Source organism: Boleophthalmus pectinirostris, unplaced genomic scaffold (assembly GCF_026225935.1).
Source record: "Boleophthalmus pectinirostris isolate CB_2022bp ecotype Guang Dong unplaced genomic scaffold, ASM2622593v1 HiC_scaffold_12, whole genome shotgun sequence".
Lineage (NCBI taxonomy): Eukaryota > Metazoa > Chordata > Actinopteri > Gobiiformes > Gobiidae > Boleophthalmus > Boleophthalmus pectinirostris.
The window spans coordinates 29,272,650-29,297,300 of NW_026571018.1; the positions used below are offsets into that span (position 1 = coordinate 29,272,650).

Here is a 24,651-nt window from a genome sequence, read left to right on the forward strand (position 1 = left end):
CTTTCTGGTGTGCACTGTCTCACCTTATGCTCTCTTGACCCCAAGCTAGAGTTATAATATTATAAAGACGTAGTATATATAAAAGGACCAAAAAGCGTTTTCAGAAGATTTATGTGAAACCGACTGTCTCTCTATAATTTAAACCACCTTCACCACGCCCCTGCATTTTAGGCCGTAACTCTTTCGTTTCCCTCATTTTGATTCCTTCAAATATAGATTATCCTGCTTCTTTCATCTGGATGTAATGATACGTTCAACTTTTCCATGTCATCGTTTAGCCCAGGCTCGGTGGTAATCCGAATTGCAAAACAGCCCATTTGCTTGTGTACACAGCTCCAAAAGCCCTCTGTCTCTGGTGTAGGTGTATAAGCTAAAGTTAATTCAATCAAAGTAACGTGTAATAAGTGTAATTTCTGCGGTGCGTCCAGACAGGGAGGCAGTTGGTAGTTACGTTTTTGTTTACTTTTAATCTGGTGTGTCTGGAGATAAAGAGTTTGTGGTGTCTGTGTCTGTGCAGGAGCGGACCCGATCGTTCGACAGCTTCAACATGAACCCCCTGGAGAGCTCCCTCATCGACATCATGAGGGCCGAGCAGGACTCCCTCAAAGGTGAGCCGGCTGCACTGTCAATCACACCAACTCTATCGCTATTGTTTCAGGTGACATCACAGCATTCTGTAGGACAACATTAATTCATACAGATAGGGGACAGCTAGAATGAACATTGTTAAAATGCAAAATTATGTTGTAATACAGTGAGTTCTTGGTGTAGTTAATAATTGAAAATACCAGGTTCATCATTTGTGACTTTAGTGTTTAAATATTTCATGTCAAAGTACAATGTAATCAACAGTGAAATCTGGTGATTGCCCCCCATCGGGGAGTATGACATCATCGCATTGCGTAATCTGGAAGCCACCAATACACTGCTTACCTTATTCTGGAAGTAGCCGTGGACGTCGTCATCATCATTCGGGTTGTATTATTTTGCATGGGGCTCCTGATCCCAACAGTAAATAAGTTCAGTATGGACGACAGATAATCAATGCAGTGCTGACTTTTACACAAATGAACCTACTTTATGTGATATTTATTCTGCAAAACTTTTCTTAAATTCGCCATTGACATGAATAGGATTCCCGTTTAACCGGAAGGTTCAGGAGAATTTAGAGAGAAAAGTGGGTGGGGCAGAATAAGGTGAATTAGCCTGTGGTCAGAGAAAGAAAATTACAATTTAAGTGTGAAAGAATGAAAAACTGAAATCGCGGCTTGAATGAATGCAAATCGCAAAGGCTGCAAAAAACCAAAAACAAAATCCTGTCATAATCTGCATAAGAACATGTACGCTAGACCTCTACAAACATTTTCTAAAATATGACACTTTTTAATTTAATTTTTAAGTTAATATTTCAGTCTTTTTGTCAAAATTTACTCAATTCCAAGTACTGCTGTCAAATTTGTCACTCATTTTGTCTCACATACCAGTAACTAGTTACCTTTTACGCTTTTTAAGTACCACTTTAGATCAGTCTTTTATCCAAAATTTGATTAGTAATTGTAAAGCTCGTTTTAAACCACAATCCCAATATTCTCTGAGCACTGACAATACAAATATGACTGTACACAGTGATTCCTTTGATTATAAATGTATGGCTTGTTCTAATCACTTTCCACATCCTTGACTAGAGCAATAATCAGGTTTCTCAAAAACAACATTGCAACTATGAGCAAATTAATATCCATCTAATAGCAGCATATCCTCAACCTGGATCTAACTACAACAAATGCCAGAGCCAAAGTTGTAAAGAAAAGAGTAGGATCTACATCAACACGTATAGTAGTCAGACCTGAACCAGTTATTTTTCAATTGTGACTATTTCAGGGATTAACTAAAATATACAAGATGCTTCAGCCCAGTCCTCTTTGGCTGTGATATTTTTTATGTTGAAATATTCTAAACAGCCTTCATAGTTGCAATAGTTTGGACATGCCTCTATCTAAAAGTCTTCTCACTGCAATTTAGTTAGTAATTTATTTAAAAAATGGATAGCCTGTGAATTAATTGAGGCTTCACATTAGCCATGACTTGATAACTTTTTGTATGCCACTCCATTAGACGTGCTAAACTGAGAATAAATCTGCATCGACACCTCCTGAATCCTTAGTGTCACTTCCTCCACAGGTTAGAAGTCTCAGTCTTTCTCAAGCTGCTGCAAATGAGACACAGAACAGACACTTCCCAGAGTGCACTTCGTAACATTGTACATCAACACTGCATATACACACACACCGAGCAGGAGCATTTCCACATAATTATATAGCTCCATGCTTGTTCACCTTACCCTCTGGTCTCAAAAGGATATTCACTGCTAATACTAACTACTACTACTCTTTTCAGCCGCTATACAGAATTTCCTCCTTTTCTGAAGTAGCAACCTTATAATCAAAGCATAACATTTAGACTTAGACAAAGTTTATTGATCCACAAGGGAAATTATGTGGTCACAGTAGCTCACACTTCACAATAAATATAATAAAAAAGAGCAAAAGTATAAATGGTAAGAGCAAAAATAGCAAGATACATATTTTTGTCACTAAGATTTAAGGATTCATTTATTTGTATATTTACCACAACCTTTGTTCTGCTTATATGTAACTTGCTTGCGCACTTGAATGTTGGAAGTACATAGGTTTGCACATTGTTAGTGTCAAAGTGACCAACAATTGGGAGGTTGGTCAAAAGGTCATTCTAATTGTGTCGGCATACACTGAGAACTAAGTGACATTGTTTTCGGATCACATATGCTTTACCATACAAAATAGTCAAGCTCAAAATAGGAGCGAGGAGAAGAGAGACATTCAGCAAACTGCCATAGCCATAAATGGACCGTGCTGTTACCTAACCTTTATCTCATAATTGAATTCGATATGAGGCTTATGTATTATATAGCATAGAATTGCCTTGTCTACTGATCTTTGCACATTGAAAATGTCACAAAGTCTCACTTTATATTTAAATTCAATGTAAGTAACAGACTTGTTGTGTATGCTGTAGGGCTTGACTGATATGTTTTTGTTTTTGTTTTAATCTGATATGATACTGATAAAACAGGCCTTGGAGGTACCAATAGCCAATATAACAGCTGATATATTTAGTGGTGTAAAAATTTTGTGGAAATCTTCAGCTGATTATAAAACTTAGGTTTGGCTCTGTCGGATTTTAAAATGTGTTTATTTAGACTACCTGTATTGTTATTCTGCCTCTTTATGGCCTATACACAGTAGGCAGGCCTAATGGCATTTTTGCATGACATTCTAGTCTGTAAACAGTAAACTACCACTATAAGCCTTTAGCGGTAAATGCGTGTGTGCTGTGTATGCGTAAATGCAGACCATTCACACCTCTATTCACAGCTCATTTACGTATCAATTCAGGTCAGGTAACATGTGTACAGTCACTATAGTCACTTTACAGTAGGCAGTAGTAGAGAAAGCAGGCTTTTCATGTGTGGCAGTCTACAGTATCTAATCGCTATCCAATGAGAAACAATGAAAAGTAGCTTCCAAACTGACACATTTGCAACACTCCCCGGTCATACAGGCTCCTCTTGGATCACAAGTTTTCATTAATAAGTGTCCTTTTAATCCTGACTCAAAACAATCATCCGTAAAAATAACATAATCCTGCATGTTGACAGCAGCTGTGTGTGTCCTCTGTCTGTGGGACAGTCCTTTCTTCTCTGCACTTGCACTTTAATAAAAACATGCAGTAGTTTTGTTGTTGGCCTAAACTCCGCTGAAGTTCACTTTTATTTATAGTTAATATCTTAGATCAGGCACAAGAGCAGTTAAAGCCAGCGCCTCAGTGGTGTCTCAGAGCGATGCTGGTGTAAACAAGAGCACTTGAGTTTGTGACTTGACTCTGGGGGTGCATTCAGGGCAGTACGTTGTCACAAACAAATTACTCCACAGATAAATACTGATGCAGCACCACATATTAGGACATTTGCCTGTCAGTAAAATGGATTCAATGGACATAATAAAAAGAGTCTAAGCTTTATAAAGAGGTATAATATGCCCTCGTGGACTATCGGCCCATATCGGCAAAAATTTGGCCACTAGCCGATATGTCTCCAAGTGCCCATATCTGCTGATGATATCGGCCAACTGATATATCAGTTGGGCCCTAGTATGTTGTCACCATACTCTATATAAACGGACATAGCTAACCTACTCTCGACTCCTGCCCCTCTTTCTGTCACTGCTGCTGTCAGGCTCCTCATGTTGGTTTGAAAATGTTTGTCTTAAACCGTTCTACATGATACTATTGTTTAATATGGAACTCATCTCCAAATTTACCCCATAACTGCCAGCCTTGGTCAGCTTTGTGGGTGACGTCACACTCCCTCGGTCCATTTCTTTATACAGTCTATGGTTGTCACTGAGTTTGACCATTCATGAGTCATATACCTCCCAAGCGTTTTACCGTGCTTGTTGTCAACACTGAACGCTCAAAGTAGGAACAACTATATGCAGTCGCATACAGCTGCAAGGTCAGTAGAGAGGTCATTTTGGCTTTCTGTTCCTCCTCACTCCTCAAATATTTTAACAATTCAAGCTCTCTGTAGTGTCGCAAACGTATTCTATTGAATCTGACCTCTTTTCCCGATACATTTTTAGAAGAAGGAGCCGCATAGAGAATACACTGCTGGGGCTTAGGCTTTGTATTTAAGAGGGGATTTAGGAGTGAGATTGAAAGACTCATTCTGGGCTCATTCCGACTCCAAACCGTCTCCCAGTCTGCACGCCTTTTACATTTCTGTTTTCACTCTTCCCCCTTGATCATCAGATTTTTATGACAAAGTCTGGCATTTGAGATCAGATAGAGTTGTTCTCACTGGCTTGAAAGATTGGGAGTATTCCACCAGATATTGCAGTAGCAGTGATGCATAGGCCAGATTTGCCTTTTGTTTCTTCGTCTTTGTAGTCTGATCATGACATGCGCTTGAAAGTGATATGTGAGGGGTGAAAAGCACTTCTTGCGTCTTCTCGGTGAGAACAATTAAAATGAAGGCTGAGCTTTGGTTATTGATTAAAGGGGGGCTTGGTTCATCTCAGCGGGGAGCCTTTATAAAGCTCCTCATGATTACACAATTAGAATAAGTACCCCATAAGTACAATATTTGGTTCAGGCTGAAACTACCATATAATGCAATTGTGTGTTTTGTGTTGTTTTTTTAAACTGGATTTCAGGCAGCATAATGGCATATTACAAATAACACCTTTTATTACTACTCAGCCTCCAAACATGTACAGTAGCCCTGCAGGAACATTCAGTTTTTTTTATTATTATTATTATTTAAACAAACACAGTGAAAATGGGTCAGGGCGGGTGATAAGCTAAAAGCACAATGTGTACAATTTGGTGTTGAACAAAATGGAGCTCATTCTGACATTTTCCTAACAAACAAACATACAACACCTGCTCCATCCGTGAACTTGAAAGAACCTTTGTGCTGTGAATGGGAGTGGCTGGCAGAGGATAATTTCACTAAATACATTTGATTTGTGATGTATTTTAGTTGAGCTTTACTAGCAATGTTGACTGTTACCCTCCTTATTACTGTACAGGGTAGAGCACATCCCTAAAATATCATACGCTATGATTATAGACATTTTTCAGTACTTATGGATTACCAGCGGCAATGGGAGCCCATGAACACAATGGTTCATTGTTAAAATCAAAGAGTTGAGTTTTTGGATGATGTATTTCTGACAGTTCTAAATGTTTTCTGCTTTAATTTATTCATTTGGCCCACAGTCTTAAACGTAAACGGAACAGTAAGTCATGAAATGGGTGTAACAAGAGCGAGGGACTTAAATATATAGCAAAATAGTAACAAAAAATATTTCAAAAAGCAGATGGAACCAGTCTTAAAGCTATCATCTGTAATTAGACCAACCGTCTTGCCCCTGTTTCATTTAAAATCAAAATTTATATATTCGTATTCCAGTTCTCTACTTTTATTATTCCTATAAAATTAAAATAATAACAGTAATTAATCATTTACAGAAGCTTCAGGTTAGCTCTTGTTCATGCTACTATATTAAATCCTATTCTTTGTTGATGAATGTTGAATGTGTACACAGCCTAGCGTTGAACTCAAAGGTCACTGGGGCGTAGTGTAGACAAACATACAGACTGTCCGCTGTATGCGGTGAAAACCCTCTCCAGACGCCTCACTATCGGCTCGTATTTACTGTAGCCCGCGCTGAACCTCTCTCCCGCTGTGATCCAGTGTCGTGCTGTCAAACCACTGCACCTCTTCTTCAGTATTAGCGCAGAGGAGTGGAGGCCTAGCTCATTAGCCACGACTGAATCTGCACGCTAGTCTTGCTGGCACACATCTCCGCTACTGCCGCAGCTTGGTCCCTCAAGCAGCCTGGCACTGGAGAGTGTATAACAGGTTTATCTGCGCCTTCAACACCATACGCTTTTGGGGCGTCATTAGGGAAGAAATCAGCCAGACTTTTAAAAAATAGGATGTAATGACAGGTTGTGTAGCAAAGGTAAACCAAAGAACACTGAATACGTACAATACATTTTCTGGTTTGGATTGATTATCGTCATGGATTAATTTTGGTGTAATCTTTGTCAAGTAGTTGTGCTTGTTTTTAAAAAAAAAACAGACCAAGTAGTTTTCAGTGATGGAACATTCCTGCAGCCCCCACTGTCAGATAGACTCAAAAGTGCATTTTTCCTTTCCTTTTGTTTTTGTTTTTTTCTTTTTTTTTATTGACATAGTCAGTAATCAGTAACCACGTACAAAAACATACAACATTACCATATAAAAAGAGCCCAGGTGTCCCAGGAGAACTCTCTTCGGGTTGTGTCCGCCATATTGCAAGGCTGGTATTCCACACAGACAAGGGATGCCTCAGACACTCCTAAAATACATACTTAGCCTTCACAGAGACTTACAAAGACTTTTAATACTTTTGCTTTAATTTGTTAGCAGAAGTGAGTCAGGGATTAAAGAGATCACTAAAGTGTAGGGTAGGGTTTCCTGTTAATCGGAAACATTTTGAGGACCTTTCACCATTCAAAAGATAGGATGTTCTGTTTTAAATTTGTAATTTCATCGTTCTGAATCCCATGGATAGTTTGTTGAATATAGAAGCATTGTTTGGATCCTCATAAGCCTTGTACCTGCTGATGAAGAGGCTGCTGATGGTGCTGTGGTAGAGTTGTTCTTCAATTAAACTTTAGCGTCAATTACACAACACAGCTGCAGACCCTCGAAGCACCTACACAGTATCATGGACCGGCACCTGGCCAAAACATGAACCTGTGAAGATTCAATACGCCGCTAAACGATTGTATAGACTACATTAACCGCCACTATCTTGTGAAACACGTAGGAGTTTTTGTAGTTCAAGGAGTTCACTATGGCGTCAGAACTACTGCATTCAGCTAAATAAAGAAGTATTACTCAAGCTATAAAGTTTGAAGTGAAATAGTTGAAATGGCAAGATGAAGAAGTGAAGAGCGAGTGCATTTTTGAAGATTGTGTTCCTATTTTGAAACACGACCATCGCATAGACAGACAATATGAGTTTTGTGGTGCATTCAGCTCTGCATTGAAACTGCTGCGTCACTCCCAAACTTTGTGTTCTTTCTCCTTCCATTTCTGTCCTAGTAGCCTTTGGCCTACAACGCAAATAACCTAGTTTACTCCTTGTTTTCCTAATTACACTTCATGCTCGTATCCTGCCTCCATTTTCCCTCACAGCCAAGTAAAAACATAATTACTGCAAACTTCTCTTGTCTCATTCTCTCTCCCTCTTACACACACACACACGCGCGCACACACACAAAAATGTCAAACGCACACCATTCTTGCTCTTCTAGCACATCACGTTGAACAAAGTGAGGGCACAGAGGGGAGAAAAACTGTCTACTGTTGGAGTGGCTTTGAATGGCTTCCAGCATTGTCCCGGGTGGCAGAATGGAGCCCTCTGTTTGCGGGCCAGAGACACACTGCTGCTCTGTGGGCTCTACTGTACATGTATGCAGCCGCCAGCATGCTAATCAGGTTCACAGAGCGGGCACATGCTAGCGGCAGACGCGCAGGGATGTGGCGCTCACAAACACGCTTTCATATGCTATTAAAGGCTCGGCACGGTGCGTCTCCGAAGCCAAGATGGACTCCGCCACGCCTCCCCGCGCATCTATTTCTATAACTGTGTCATCAGAAAGTGTAAAGGTACATTTAGAGATGCTGCCAATGGATAGTACAAATAATTCTCGTGGCGATATAATGACAATAATGCCTTTCAGAGTTCTCGTAGCATTCCCAACATCATGCACTGGTCAGAGCTGGGATTGAACCACCTACCTTTTGGTTTACGGGTGAATGCTTCAACCTAAATTTTTTGTAGCTTAACACGGTTTAGTAGAAGCTATCCTTATGCCCAGTCTATGACAAATGTGCTGTGAAACGGTATGGTTTTTGCGCCACTCCTGTGTCTATGGGTGGTCTGTCCTGTTTCCTCACGTATCCTGTATTTTCTGCACCACATTTCCAAACCAGACTTGGTGTGGGGGGAGGGCCCATAAGACTTACATGTGACCGAGGAATAGGAATGCACCAATCACAGGGCGGTTGTTACCCTTGGAAACAATAGTGGCACTATTTCGGCCGTTTCTTGTCATTAGCTCGTCGAGTTAGCCGGCCTTGCGTAACTTTGAAGCTTGTTTGGCATCACAACATAAGCTAGTGTGGTGTGTACAATCCAAGGCAAGTCATACAGTGTAAAATGTATCATATGAGACTGTGAGTTGAGCAGAAATAGAGGTCAGTCTGTGTAGTAAGGTCAAAAGTATCGAAAATTAAGATACTAATCAATACCAAAACTAGTATCAAGACTAGATACTCATTTGAGCAAGTATCAATACAGAAAAGTCACATTCAAAGGACAGAAATTAACCTTTCTTTAATAGTTTTAGAATGATTTTGAGATGCATCAGAACATTATTAGTATTATTATTATTATTATTATTTAATTTAAAAGATTGAGAGTAAGAACATAATTAAAATTTTCTGTATGTTCATATGGAAATTTGACAACAAGCTTTTTGAATTTGAACAAGTATAAGAGCACATAGACTAGTTTACATCCATGGGCCACTATGGAACCTACCTGGACCACTGAGGGATTGCAGCACATGGTAATATAAAAGAAAGTACTGTTATTTGTTGAAAATTACATTCTCGTGTCTAAATAAATAGCATTTTTCATTATCATCGTTGTATCAGAATAGGTAAGTAGTAGATCTAGTATTGAAATCAAGTTTGAAATTTTAGTGTTGTGACAACAATAGTGCCGACTTTTTAAGATTGCAGAGTATTTTGCTGTTGGTTATACTGAGTTTTCAACTTCTTTCCGGCCTTCTTGTGTCTTGAACGTGCCCTACATTGTGAGAGCCATTGTTGAAATAGCAGCCATCAGCAAAGTAAATCTCCGCACATGAAGCAATAACTAAAGAACATTATCCTGCTCTCGTTTCTTGTGGCTTTTTGCTAAATTGGAAGCTGCTTAATTTATGTGGTGTGATCGAGCCCGGATAGCAATGCAGCTAGCTCCAGGTCGTTTTATAGTGTCGAACGCCACTGGAGCTCACATTTTATCACACCTTTTTATAACAAATCTCTAAAATAGCCTGTAAATCCCTATACGCGGGAGCAACAATGCAAAGATATACCAAGGTGCTGTTGCTATAAACAACAAGCGGGATGTTTTGTATTTTGTTTACCGTGAAATAGGTCACATTAAGATCAGATAAGCACTAACAATATGTGAGGGTGTTAGTACTGGTATTTCTATTGGCTGTTTGGGTGACAATATTTTATTAATAAAGTTTAAATCAGGACAACCTGTGCCTGAAATATAATGTATTCTGTAAACAATTGTGTAATATGTTAATACATTTTATAGAGCTGTGCAAGTTTGTTTACTATTTAACTTCTTTGGCTGCTATTGTGATTTGTGATACTAGATTGTGTTACTGCATGTATTTGCCCAATAAATAAACAGTTTTATGCCTTCTTTGCAGGTCGTCTGGGGTTTCCTCATCCAGGCGGGGACAATCCTCTGTCCCTTAATGGTACGTATCAAGTCTATTAAGAAGCATTAATGGTTTACTGTTCATAATTCAGGATGCGGAAAGCTAAATCTAAATCTAAAATCATGGAAGTGTTTTTTTCCCCGCACAATTTCAGTTTCCTCAAAAAAGACTGAGAGAACGTTGTTATATTTTTGATGTTTTTGAGTCTACCTCTTTCTCAGAGTCTCTGTCCAATCAAATATTTCGTGGTTGCGTCCTTTGTGCCCTTCTGCTTTCTAAGTGTCACAAGTCATTGCAACCCACTGCTCAGGCTGGTGAGGTACTTTCAACACTAAACAGATTTCTTCACTGTACAGTTGGTGCAATAGTTTTACTTCTTGTAATATCTGCTAGTCGGTTTTTAAAAATTCTACTCACATAGGCTGCACTTTGTTTTATTTGTACTGATAGTTTGACTAAGAGACATTGTTTGGTTCATAGGCGTTTTGTCTTGGCTGTTTACCGCCCCACAGTGACCTACTTGCACTAATGTGTGAGTATTGTATGGTTTCTAAGCCCTCTTGAGAGTATACAAATTACAATGATCAAATTTTAGGCCACTCATTTGTACTGCTATTTGGCAAGCTGTCTGTAGCTTTGACTAGAAGAACTGAGACTAGCTTGCTTCATAGCTCTATAGTTTAGCAAAGGTAATATGCTGATAATATATGGATAATATAAGATTAACCTACCAAACTGTATAATATACTACATATTAGTGTTGTCACAATACTAACATTTACTTGTACTACATTTACTACTTCGTACAGATTACAGTGACACAGTGATAAAAAATAAATAAATAAATAAAACACAATAAATTTAGGCAGTAGAATGTAATTTTCGACATTAAATCATAGTATTTTCTTTTATATTACCATCTGGTGTTATATGTACTCTTTCAGTTGTCCAGGTAGGTGCCATAGTGGTCCACTGGCGTATACTAACCTGTGTGGTCTTACAGTTGTTCTCATACAGCTCAAGATCATTATAAACCTATTCAGGAAAGGTTCATTTCTGTCCTGTGAATGTTCCTTTTTTAGTAAATGAGTATCTTGTATCAGTACTAGTTTTAGTATCGATCAGTATCTGATTTTTGCACCTTTTTAAAGCTCTAGTACATGTTAATCGTTGTAGTTATAAAACATAATTTTTTGCAAATCATGAATATGAAGCCACACATCAAACAATTCTGCTCAGTTAATCCCCTCATCAAGCTACTGCAGGGAGGGTTTCCTTGTTGCCTTGTTTCCCCCTTAACATTTTCAAACCTGACTGTTCTGGGTCCAACTGGTCCTGGGCCATGAATCTACGAGCCTGTGGTCACATGGTCTGGTCACATGGTGCAGTGGTCACATGGTGTGGTCACATGGTGTGGAGAGTTGTCATAGCCATGAGACAGATGGTGGCAGTGGACAGGCAGGACTCACCAGCTCAGCAGCAGCCTCTTGAGTGGATCCCTCCCCTGATTTGTCTCATAAACACACAGATTGCATGCATCATTCTTTTCATTCTCCCTCACTTCACCAACCTCTTTATCCAACACTTTATTTTTCTGTTTCTCTCACACATCTTTTTATAGCACTCCCCGCTCTCATCCAATCTGCTTTACTATCTCTCTCTCATCTCGCCGCGGCTCCCTCTGACCTTCCCACAGAGTTAATGTCCATCTGGGCTGGAAAGTCCGCTGAGACCGCTCTGGATTATTTCCTTGTGTGTTCAGGCCACCTCTTCATCCTATCCCCGTTCTTACACTTTAGATGGGTCAGTGTTTCAATCTCTCCGGTGTCCACTTCATTCTAATTCACTCGACTTTCTACCAATTCTCTGGGGCTTTTTGTAAAAGTACCTTATTTCTCACTAAGCAAATAAAAAGGAAAATCTAACCCAACAGGTGAGGTGTAAAATGTGATTCGTTTGATTGACCTTTGTGGGATGAGATATAGCCACATTTTAGAGCTGGAAAAGATTGTGTTTCTCAGTGAAGGTTTGGCAACACAGCTGCACCTACCATTTATTTGCAACCAATGTACCCTAGTTTTTCCCTTTTATCACAATTTGCTCTATTTATGGGCTTGCATTTTGGTTGCTATTGCAGTAGCATTTTCTATGGTGAAATCAGTATGCTGCTGCTGCCCTAGATGCAGTTTGAAAAGGTTTCATAATTGTCAACCAACACAGTTAGTCATATGTAGTGTGCTCTGTGCCTACAAGCCTCGTCTTTGTGCAACTGCTGTCTTTGCCGTTACATGTTTACATTAGAATCAGAAGCATTAGCAACGGCAGGCACTTGGATGTGTCACATAGTCGTGTTTTGAAATCTTATCCTGTGGTCGACGGGTATTAGAGAAACACGCTGTATGTGCTGTGACTCTGTGGCCCAGCTTTAACATATCCTCTACAAGTTTGTGACTTTGGAAGTGTGACATTGGGTTTCGATGTTGGGATCCTTTATTACTCTTGGCAGATCTTGCAGTCCTCAGGGAGAAATAACTGAATTCTGCCGCACTCGTATGACAAGCTTGTATTACACTAACTGATTTTTCATTGGCTCTGCTCTTATACTGCACTGCTAGTCGGTACACACCCCACATGAAGTACATCTATTGCCTACGTCCTCTGTCCTCTGTACTTTTGCTGTCCTTGCTTTATCTTAATCATGTTAGTTCCACAGGGTTCATTCCCAGGACTGTTCCTAGTTCTTTTCTGGGACACTACATTGTATCTGTTTTTGAAATCTATTTTTGAAATGGCATTCTGTTGCAGAAATTTAATTTGTTTACTAATTTTTCTGATAGTTTTGTGATTAAATTCCTACAAGCTCTATTTTTGTCCTTGGAGTTTGGCTCAGAATGAGCTTTTCTACAGGTTATTCAATTTTTTTCCTTTTTTTTCATTGCCGCAGCTGCAGAGCATGACCTTGATTCAACAAAACTCTTCATGAAAGCTTTCTTAAAGAATAGTAGAGTTCATATTTTTGGTAACACTTTTGGTAACATTACCAATAATTTGTCTTACCAATAGGTTGCTTTTACCTGAGGACACACTACGGTGTAATAAAGTTTGACTGAATACACCCTGAGTGTGTTTTCCATAGTTGACTATTGGCCCAAAGACACTGTGCACAGTGTTAATGTTCGTTTTAAAATTTCTCCTTATTTCACATGCAGCCAGGAATTATAGCAGGAGACGAGGTAAAATATGTTGCATTTCTTGTTGTCTAAATTTTCAGTTTGATTCGATTTGTGACATGAAGCCATTTTTTCTTATAATTTCCCCGTTTTGCTGGTTTCTTTGATCTCTGTGCTTGTATACAATACGTTTGCTTCTTGTCTGTTATGTGAAGTGACACGCTGTCTGCATGACTGTCGGGCCTTGTTAAAACTTGTCATCGCTCACCCTCAGTGTATACGCCTGTTTTTCACACACGTTTCAGAGCCACACATTAGGAGATGCTAACCCCAGTGGCTGCTCCATAATGAGGCATAGACACTCTGTGTTAGCGGCACATGGCCTGGAGCGCTCAGTGTAAGCCCAGGCTAAACTCTCCCATAAATCTGTATAAAGCAGCTCAGAGCAGGTTGTATGGATGCAGGGACAGGGCAGAGAGGGTTTAACCTCCGCTACACGCAACACTGGCCTCTGATTGGCTCGCCACATCCACAGTACTGACAGGACCAGTGCACTCTTACTTTTTTATGTACGCCCACTCATTGATACATTCCTGTCTTTGTAATTGCATGCTTCTGTCATGTTTCTTCTGTGTTTTCAGAGACGCTGTTGTCCTTTGTATTTTTAATCAATACAGTGTGTTATCTTCTATCTTTTCTATACAAGATGGGTTCACTTTTTTAAATGGGAGAGTTACACCTGTAATAAGCCATTATGTGTTTTTTTTGCCACTATGGCTCCAAGCCAAACCAGTTACATCGAAGGGAGTTGTGTCAGGATAAGCATCTGAACTGTAATTAAAAAATGTAATTCAAATTTCATTTCATGCAAAGCATCAGATGCTTCTGTACTGAAAACCCTAGGAAATTATGGTTGCACTTGCAGGCTAACAATAGTTAGGATGTCAACATACATGTTATGCATTTGAAGCAGAATATATATGGATCGATTTATACTGTAACTTCAAGTCTGCTTTGTATATCAAAGGGCCTTTGCTTATTTGCATCAATACTCTTAAGTATTGGTTAAAAGCAAAGTCATTAAAATATGCTGAAAGGCAGTTTTCTACAGAGGATTGGGTTCACTTCCTCCCATCAGGTAGATGACTCAAGGCACTGGTATAATTGCCACTGTACATTTGCCATTACCGCTCCACCATGTCCCACTGACCTCATTTTAACCCTTTACCCACGAGATAAACCTCTCTCTGAACTCTGCCTTTTTCTTCTTGTCTTATAGGCCATTCCTCTCTCTTCCCAATGGAGGATGGTTTTCCTGATGATGAGCGTGGAGAGGGCTTGGCCGGTCTGGGATCTCCTCACTGCTTCCCACATCAGAACGGAGAGCGAGTGGAACGCTACTCTCGCAAAGTGTTTGTGGGTGGACTGCCTCCTGATATAGATGAAGGTGCATACAGGATTTTTATAGACCAACTGAGTCAAAGCAGAGACCAAATGTAAACAGGAAATGCTCTTTTTGACCGATGCAGGCTTAAGTAAATGTCATGTGCATCTGGTTCTTTTCAGATGAGATCACAGCCAGTTTCCGCCGCTTCGGTCACCTGTTTGTGGACTGGCCTCACAAAGCGGAGAGTAAATCCTATTTCCCTCCCAAAGGTACAGGTTCACTTTGGTGCTGCTGAATTACCATTTTACACAGGACAAAATACAAAAGCTAACTGAACATCTGGCCAGCCATTCTGTTTTTCTACAAAGAGTTACTCTTGTCCCTGTAGATTTGAGATGGAAGTTAAGCGGGTGGACAAATAGATTCACACTTAACTATCTAGATGCAGTTGCCTGTAAAGCTTCTTTGTTACAATGACTGAAAGACAGAGATCCCACTATTGCTTCAGTATCGATCTAAAGCCATTTAAAGATGCACTATGGAACATTTTTGGTGGAAAGGTCAGCTATGTTATTGTTTTGCATGGAATGCTTCACAGTATATCATTAAACTTGTCAGTCTCTAGTCTTGTTTCTATAGCTAGAGGTTTGAAACTATGCCATACTGTAGAACATTTCAGTTAAAGCAAAAACATCTGAAAACAGGAAGCAGACCCTCCATCAGAAAAGTTACACAGTGAACCTTTTAAAGATGCGTGCATAAGACATACCCCAACTTCACTTCTAAAACGTTTCGACAACAAGCACAAACATTTGACTAGAGGTTTTGTCTGTTTCTGTGTTTGTAAGTCCCCCGCTGTGAGCTCAGTATGTCGAAGGCTGACAGAGTTAGCGTATAATCGGAGGAGCACCTTGGAGCGTGTTGCCTGTCAATAGTGTGTTCTGAGTCTGTGCTGTGTGTGTAGGGTACGCCTTCCTGCTGTTCCAGGACGAGAGCTCTGTTCAGGCTCTGATAGACGCCTGCATCGAAGAAGACGGAAAACTGTACCTGTGCGTGTCCAGCCCCACCATCAAAGACAAGCCGGTAAGTGCCAGCTTAGCATTCTGGGTTTGGTTGTTTTTTACATTTTTATGGGGCACATGTGTTTATTGGACTGGACAGTATGGGTTCTGGGTGTGAAAAAGGGTGAAGATTGGAGAGAGACATACAGCAAATTGTCCTCTCCAGGAATCAGTCGCATAACACTGAGACTGGCACAGACCATACATCATACAGTTCAGCAGCAGCCCAAAATGATTCCCTCCCCATTAAAATAAGTGTTTCCTAAGCAAGATATTTGAGAATAAAGAACACCAAAAGTATCTTTACTTCTCAGAAAATATCAACACAAAACAAATATTGAATCCAGACTAACTTGTTCATTTGTTAGTCGAGGCAGGCAGTCTATTGTACAAGAAATTCCATATAGTTATATATTGACCACAGATAACGGAGCCCCCTGACAGAGAGCTCTCCCCATAACCACCAAGTGCTACATAAAAACTGTATTTTTGTGCTGTAGGTCCAAATTCGACCCTGGAACCTGAATGACAGTGACTTTGTGATGGACGGCTCTCAGCCTTTGGACCCAAGGAAAACCATCTTCGTGGGAGGAGTGCCCCGTCCACTCCGTGCAGGTACTCCTCTACCACCATTGAGCTTTTCTCAGGTTGTTAAGAGCCTTTATTGTGATTACATTTATTTGACTTTTACATTGTGTTAGATATACCATGTAAAAGTGTGATATAAATGCATCTGCTGTTTTCCAGTTTCCAGATAGTAAACCTTTCAAAAGACTTTTCAAAGTTGTAGTTATTATTTAAGTTTTGTTTCTGATGAATGATGTAGCTAATATCAATCCCAAATGCACCCAGGCTGAGATGGTGAGCTCCAAACGGCTTTGTTCTTAATAAACATTGGATGAGCTGCAGACGGAGATGAAAGACTGCGTCTCTCTCTCTCGATTGGTGTTATCAGGAAGTGCTCTCAGGCGCGCTGTGGAGAGTTTTCACTTCAGTTTGATTCTTACAGCTCTGATTAGTATTTTCCTCGTGGTGGGCAATTGTCTTTGAGGTTTTTCTTTTAGTTGCAGAAGGTTCTTTGAGCCCACAGTCCAAATATGACACTATTACACCATAGTATGGTGCAGGCACTTCTCCTGCCTGATTTTACTACATAATACTAAACTTATTTTATCATGACCCACTTTTACACTTTATGGTACATCAGATTCAGTCTTCCATATTAAATTAGCAATCTTAAATCTTTAAATATATAACATATAAAATGGTTAAACATATAAATGTTATAAATGTTTACACCATCCTTTTATGCCCTGTTTGTCTCAAGCCACTAGCTGTCAATCACAGACAATCATGCAACAAGTTGACAAGATCAACTACTGGAATAAATCTATAGAGTTATAAAAGACTGAGAGCTTTTGAGTTTTTGGTATTTTTTCTGTAATTTGGCATACTTATCCATGGGTTTCAGGGTAAAGATAAAAGTTAACACTGTTGCTATATCAATTAACAATTAAAAACAAAATATTATGTTAGTTGTGGTCGAAAGTCCTCAACATGTCACCCTTAAACAGAAAGCTATTAAAAGTAGTGATGCTGTATTACTTTAGACTCTGTCCTTATGTTCCCTCATCAAACTCAAGTGTGATCCATTTGTTTGGTAAGGCAAAGCCCTGAGCTCAGCAGCACTGCATCAGAGGCCTCATGGAGCCGCTCTGTAGACTTGGTGTGTGTTAGCTTCTATCTGTTTGACTACACTGCACTGTTTGTTACACTGTTTGTACTTCACATCAGACATTTGTTGCTTTATATAATATATTTAATTCATATGATTGTCTGTCTCTTTTTTACTCTCTGTCTCCCCCTTTCTCTCTCGAACCTCCTCCCTCTCTCTCTACAGTGGAGCTGGCGATGATCATGGACCGGCTCTATGGAGGGGTGTGCTACGCTGGCATTGACACAGACCCGGAGCTGAAGTACCCCAAAGGAGCAGGGCGGGTGGCCTTCTCTAATCAGCAGAGCTACATAGCTGCTATCAGTGCTCGCTTTGTGCAACTGCAGCATGGAGAGATCGATAAACGGGTGAGCACACACTAACGGGACACCTCAAACTGCCTCTCCGTTTGGCCCATTTCTGTGAAGAGCCACACCTTAGTATAGGCCTTATCTCATGCAGATGTGGGGTGACGGGGAAGGGAACCTTGACTTACAAAGAATAATAATAAACCCAGTGCACTTTTAGCTGGAAATAGTATTTCAATTGTCAAACTCATTAATAAAGGAATTAGAAACCAAATATAAGAAAATGAAATATCAAAAGTTGGTTTGGGCAATAGAGGAGGATGTGTTAACAAAATCTGCATTAAGAATTTGATTCTTTTTTAATATAATAATTAGCTAATTCAGTGCTTAGTTGTAATTGTTACAAACCAGTTGTATCTGGTCAACCCCCAGAATTAGTTGTAGGACTTGTACTTACTTGGCTTATCATCTTTATGGTGCTAAATTCAAAATTAAACCTCACATTATTTAAAAAAGAAGCACAGTACATGTTGTTGAATGCATCTGCGTAAACATAAAATATTATTTGAAGACTAAAACGCAACCTTCAGTAACCTGTGGTTACTGAGTGCTCAAGTGTTTATTGAAGTAAAGGTTTTGCTTTTTCACTGTGTATATTTACAACCCCCAATTTGCACAAAGTTCTATCTGTTTTATCTATTTCATAGAAATGTTCAAGGCTGTATCACTTTCTGTTGCACTTCGAGACTGAAAAGTATATCAGAGTTTACAGTGTTGTTTAAGAGATGAAATCCACTTCGACAATATAATGTGCCAGCTCCCCCTTTCTATAATTGTACAGAGCGATTATTCCTGAGCTAAAAAGCAAATCTGATGTGACCCAGTTTGTTTGTGAAAAGCTGGAGCAGTATTTGTGTCTGTGCTCTGGTATAAAACTCTCTCACACCATCCCAGCTCTAGTTCTTCTATTCTAAAGGCCCTGCAGTGGAGTTTTGTATTATACTTTGCATCATGGTATGCAAAGCTCTCAGCCATAGCTCAAGGTCCAGTCGGGTCAAATGCAGCCTCACCTTCTGTCGCCAGAGCAGCCGGCACGCAGACTGATGTTCAAGCTGCTCAAGTCATTTGAGCAAACGAGAAAATGTAATAGTTTCTGGAGATTTGAAAGCATCTTAAAGCACAATCTGCTTCAGGGAGGGAACACTGATAAAGGATGTGTGCAAATCTCAAACGCAAATAAATCTAGCAGAGAATTAGAATATAGCAAGAAAATTGAAAAGTCTGCCAAGAAGAACATCCAAAAATAACTCTGATATAACAGATATAATTTCCCTAGCTGTATGTGGTTGATAAATAATATTGTCCTTAAATGTATGAGGACACTGAAGCGTGACTGAAGCTGAGTGCAAATACAGTTTGAAATTCAAAGAATACATCATTTCTCTTAGGTCTCATTTGTCAAACTGCAGTTTCGCTTGATAAGAGCAAATATGAATAACATGTATGTAAGTTCCCTGCTGTGGTCATAACATGGATCACCTAATAATAGAATCAAGTTCATCAAACATATTTTCATACACTCTATTGATACAATAACCATGCAGCAATCTGAATGTGAAGAAACATCTAAATATATTGATTGCTTTTTTAAATAGATCACAAAAAATTATCATGCTTAAAATTAGGGTTGAGAAGGTGCTGTTTTTATTCAGTCGTGAGCAGTCATGTTAGTTTGTAGAATATTTGAGTACACTCAGCAGCTGTTATTGTGCCCATGCAGACCAATGCTAAACTCGTGTCCCGTGCCCGCAGGTGGAAGTGAAGCCATACGTGCTGGACGACCAGCTGTGCGACGAGTGCCAGGGGACCCGCTGTGGGGGCAAGTTCGCGCCCTTCTTCTGCGCCAACGTGACCTGCCTCCAGTACTACTGCGAGTACTGCTGGGCCGCCATCCACTCACGGGCCGGACGAGAGTTCCACAAGCCCCTGGTGAAGGAGGGAGGAGACCGCCCCCGCCACATCTCCTTCCGCTGGAACTGAACCACAGGCAACAGGCAACAGGCAACAGGCAGGGCAGGTAGTGCACCAGTCGCCAATCATTGTACAAATAAATGCACTTTTCTGTTGCTGGTTCCTTTTTGCTCTAAGTTCACCCAAAAGTTTCTCGTTTTTTAAGTTAATATATAGTATATCTATATTTTGAAAAAAAAGAAAAGAAAAAATGTCCAGAAAAGAAAAAAAGAAGTGTAATGTAATTTAATTTATAAATTTGATTTTTAAAATATTTTTATGAGTTCATACAAATGGATATATAGGACCGTTTGAAGTGTGTGATGGTACTCTGCTTTGAATTGGCCTGAACTTTTTTTTAAACATTTTTATCAAAAATCTAAAGAAATGTGACTTTAAAATTTTTATTTTGTGTAGCAGAGCTGTTCCTCTTTAGTTTGTATTACGTCTGGAGGCAAATGCAATGGGAACAGTGCATTATTGGCTGTTTATTGTGGAAAGGGTCGGGGCTCTAGAGCAAACTTCACTTGAAAAGGGTGTTGCTAAAGAAGAGTGCACTTATTTCCATTAGAGAGAGTGCAGTTTCAGTATAGGAGACCCTTGTAGTTTACCAAAGCTGAATTTCTCATCACTGACAAACACAAGAGAGGGCCCACTGCGACGAATATTCACCCTCCTCGATCAAAAAAAATAAATCTCTACCGCAAATATTTTTACTTGAAATTTCACGCAAGAAAATCTCTAAGCAACATAACTATATTTGGGTTCGGATCTCCATTTTGACACATGCAAAAACTAATACCTCAAACTCAGCTGCTAATGTGCCGATTCCAGAGGAGACTAACCAGAAGATAACTCGCTATCCGTGCTGCCGGGGCCGTCCTTCCCGCCGATACGACACGGGAAGTTGGGCGTCCGGCGGCTGCGTGTGATGGGAACGGCACAGTTTTGTACTCACTTTGCTTCATCACCTTATTTTTGTATCAATCGCAGGGTTGTGCTAGAGACGGACAGAGCATCTACAGTATCTTTAGGGGAATGTATAGGAGGAGACTAACTATCCTCAGCTGAATGCGAACACGGGGGGAGCCAGAGAAAGCTAGTGGCCTCCGCTTTTTTTGCAGTTTCGAATGGTAAAAAAAAATGCCTGTCTGTTAGTTAGTTTTTTAAATACATTTGTGCAATTCTCCCAAGTCTTTACGGAAAAAAAAAAAACCTTTGCATCCTGGAGTCAGCTACTTTCTTTTATTAACCCACAAAAGCAATGAAAGATGATCTGACTTCATCTGCACACATTTGAGTCGTTGGGGGGGTACGCGATTTCGGAGACCCCCCTCCCTCCTTCCTCCTGCCAAGTTAAACCAACTCAGCAACAGTGTTTTTGAAGCATAAATGAAGATAGTCCATGCAGTGCGCTCTACTACTACTACTACTACTACTACTACAACTTCGTGTCAACCGGGCTGCCCATACGAAAAGGTTTTACCCGCCTTAGGGAACCAAAGATGGCGGTGCAGTAGTGGGTCACGCTGTAGCTTACGTTCTGTTTTTTATTGATTATATTACTCTCATATATTTTTTTATCACTATCTACCCAGTAACTGTCACGCACCTGTTGGACTCTGGTAAAACCAAAGATTGGCCTTGTGAATTTATTATTATATTTCTACATTTTAAGTGCAGTCAGACCCCGTACTTCTCCGTAGCTCAAAATGGAGGCGACTTATTTGCGTTACAACACAAAGTGCACACGGACAGGCGCGGTCGTCAAAATGGTCTTCGTTTTGAGTGACTCGGTTTGAACCACGTCAGGGAGCAGTCTACAGAAACTTGAGTCTACACTAGTGAGTTACCTACCCTCATTTGTGACGCGGTGTCCACTTCGCACCAGTTTGCACCCGGACATGAGTTTTGTGGGTGTGGTGGGGGAGCATTTTAGAAGTTAAAACACTTTGTGAAGAATTTGCTGTTTAAAATGAGAAGAAAAAAAGATTATTTTATACATGGCCTGCTGATTTTTGGTACAGTGTGTTTTCTAGCTAAATTATTTTGTCATGCACATATAAACATTTATTATGCACTACTTTTCTAAATAGTTTTTCTTTTTCCAACAGTCATTTTAGGCACATTTTTCACGAATGGGGAAACTCCTTTTTGCAATACCTCAATTTTTCACATTGTGAAAGGTAGCTTTTGTACTTTTGTTACTGAGAGATCTGCATATATGGAGCTGTTGAGTGATTTCAATATATATTATTTTCAATTATGCTTTTTATACATTTCAGTGCTGAGGAATCTTTACAACTATAAGTGCGCACTTGTGTTGAGGCGACTTCAGATCTGCAGAGGACAGACCAAAGTGAACATTCAGTTGGTCTTAGCTTTTAGATGTGTCCGTAACAGCATGGCGACAAAAAGACAAAAAACATGTTGTTGTGATTAAATGGATGTTCATGCCTTGTAACACGGCTCTACTAGTTGGAAAATGGTAACTTCTGTCTTGGTTTCCTCTCCGTAGATGGAGTCATTAACTTATTATAAGGAGAATGCAAAATTTGGTTCACGCTTAACGCTGAATCTCGTATCACACGAATGGATGTTTGGTGTTTAGATATTTTAATATTTAAAAAAAGTATAAATATCTATATCTATATATATATTCTTGAACTTGCCAACTAGCACCTATCGTAATCCTTAGCATGCATGACAAAAAAAGAGAAAATGACAAGTACATGAATTAGCTATAAAAATTAATTGTTGTGGTGTGCACCAAATGTTTCTCAAATATTGCGTTGTTAAGGACACCCTATAGTCCCACACGATGTCCCCTCCCCCAGACCCCGATGACCCCGCCCCACGTGTTGAGAACCCCTCGCTTCCCCATTCGCAGACCTCTAAAGACGAGAAATGACACAAACTTTCTATATTGACAAGTGGGCAGCGCATCCGTATCGAACACTGTTTTTTACTCTAACCTTAGACTTGAGCTGTCTTGATCTTTCTATAATAGACCTATCTGGAGGAAGGGGAGCTTAAAGACTTGAATGTGGTAAATGTTGCAAGTTAACTTCAAGTTGTTATGTGCAATACTTCTTTTGAACCTTTTTCCAGATAAAGACTCTTTGCAATGTAATTCTTTAATGCCATTTTTAATTGCAGACATTTAATTAAAAAAGATGTTAATATGTTTTTCACAGTCATTTTCTACTGTTATTGTAATCCTTTTCATGCTGGTGTTTGTAAAAAAGAAAAGAAATCAAACTATTTGTACTAATATAAATAATTGAAGTTATTTTTAAAACATTAAAAGGTTTTGTGCTTATTTGCCTATTTTATTTCAAGCTACTGTGATTGATTGCTTTGTAATTATTAGGTCAACAATGTATTTAGCTGTTTATTGGTATATTTTTAATTGGAATGTATAATTGATTTTTATAATTTTGATCAGATTTTTGTTATATTTTTGAGGTGAAGCTTTTAATATGTTAAAGTGTCTAGTTTTTACTAATTGCTATATTGTGCTCCACAATATATGGTTCACATTTTCTGAAGGAAAATAAATATTAAATATTTGTCTGTTAATGTTACTTAATGGCAAGATTTCAATAGTTTTTAACTGTGTATGGGAAGGTTGTTGTATTTATTAATAGCATTTTTTACTTAAGATATCACCTTAATTTTTATTGTCATTTCACTTTATAAGTTCCTATTTTTGTATTTTCCTTTCTAATTAAGTTATGTACTACGGATATGTTCATATTTCTAGGAGTTGGTCTGTAGAAGTGCTAGTGAAAAACGAAAAAGAAAAATCTAATGTTATTTAATTGTTTGCAGCCAACTATTTATAACAGTATGCATAATTTTTAAATATTTGTAATGTGAAATGTTGAATGAAATAAATCTTAACTGTGATGAAAATATGACACTGCTCTGGTTATTGTTACAACGCATTTTCTTTGGCTAAATAGGTACATGCTAAAATGGGGAAAGCCTCGTTTAAAGTAGTACGACTGAATTTGAATATTTACATTTCCCTCCTCTTTTTATAGTCACAGTTAGTCATTCTGCCCGGCATCCCTGTTCTAGCCTGATGTTTTCAGTAAATCTAACTATTTCTTAACATAGAAGTTGACTTTGGCCTTATTCTTCTGCTCTCATCACTCCTGCCCCCATTTCCTATTTATCTGCCAACACTAACCAATAAACAAGCCCAATGACCTCCTATCAGGAAGTGCAGACCAGAGCTTCAGCCAGGAACTTTTTGCAAACACTCGTCACTGGGTTTACTCACGTGGCTTTTGGCGACACCTGGTGGTAACACTGTCGATTGCAGTTTCCCGTCTAATGTGTAAAGAAAATAAGACAAGTGGATTAACTATCTTCTTTGGGCATGTGCACAAGCAAGAAGTATAGTAATCTGAATGTCTTGAGTTGAACCTTAAAGGATTTGTCAATTGTAGATGAGGCATGTAACATTTTATCCTATGTGTATATTTGAAAACGTATTTGTTTACTTTAAAGTACCAGGCCAATCTGTTCCCTACCCTACAATATTGTGTACAGTGCAGTAGTTCTAATCCCTCTGCGGCTCAGGCTAAGCATCACTCAATGTACACAACAAAACTGATGGCTCCGCATTTTCTAGGTCAAGGGTCAAATCTAAGGTAATTTCAAATCAATAAAATCCTCATGGGAAAAAGAACCGGAAAAGCACTGCTACCATACTACTAAAAATGAACAAATAAGTAAGCCCGGGTCAATACTTCCAGGAACCACCAGCTGCAGGTTACGCTACTCCAACATATTTAGGCATATTACGGTTTAGTTGGCGATGATCACATTTTATTCTCCAAGTGCCATTATTTTGCTATAA

At 39.3% G+C, this 24,651-nt stretch overlaps 1 protein-coding gene across 1 annotated transcript; it reads left to right on the forward strand.

Annotated features, from left to right (window-relative positions):
* Positions 1–500: 500 nt before the first annotated feature.
* On the forward strand, positions 501–23,701 carry cpeb4b (cytoplasmic polyadenylation element binding protein 4b). Its single transcript, XM_055148445.1, has 8 exons — positions 501–608; positions 10,117–10,167; positions 14,578–14,745; positions 14,865–14,954; positions 15,650–15,768; positions 16,247–16,361; positions 17,647–17,828; positions 19,581–23,701. Exons 1-8 carry the CDS (start codon positions 548–550, stop codon positions 19,806–19,808), a joined length of 1,014 nt encoding a protein of 337 aa, XP_055004420.1. The 5' UTR covers positions 501–547; the 3' UTR covers positions 19,809–23,701.
* Positions 23,702–24,651: the final 950 nt, after the last annotated feature.

What these genes read in the sequence shown, in the direction of transcription:
- cpeb4b (XM_055148445.1), top strand. Translation starts at nt 548, where the DNA reads ATGAACCCCCTGGAGAGCTCCCTCATCGACATCATGAGGGCCGAGCAG. An exon ending in CGAGCAGGACTCCCTCAAAG is followed by an intron (nt 609 to 10,116) that starts GTGAGCCGGCTG and finishes CCTTCTTTGCAG; the next exon opens with GTCGTCTGGGGTTTCCTCAT. An exon ending in ATGGAGAGATCGATAAACGG is followed by an intron (nt 17,829 to 19,580) that starts GTGAGCACACAC and finishes CCGTGCCCGCAG; the next exon opens with GTGGAAGTGAAGCCATACGT.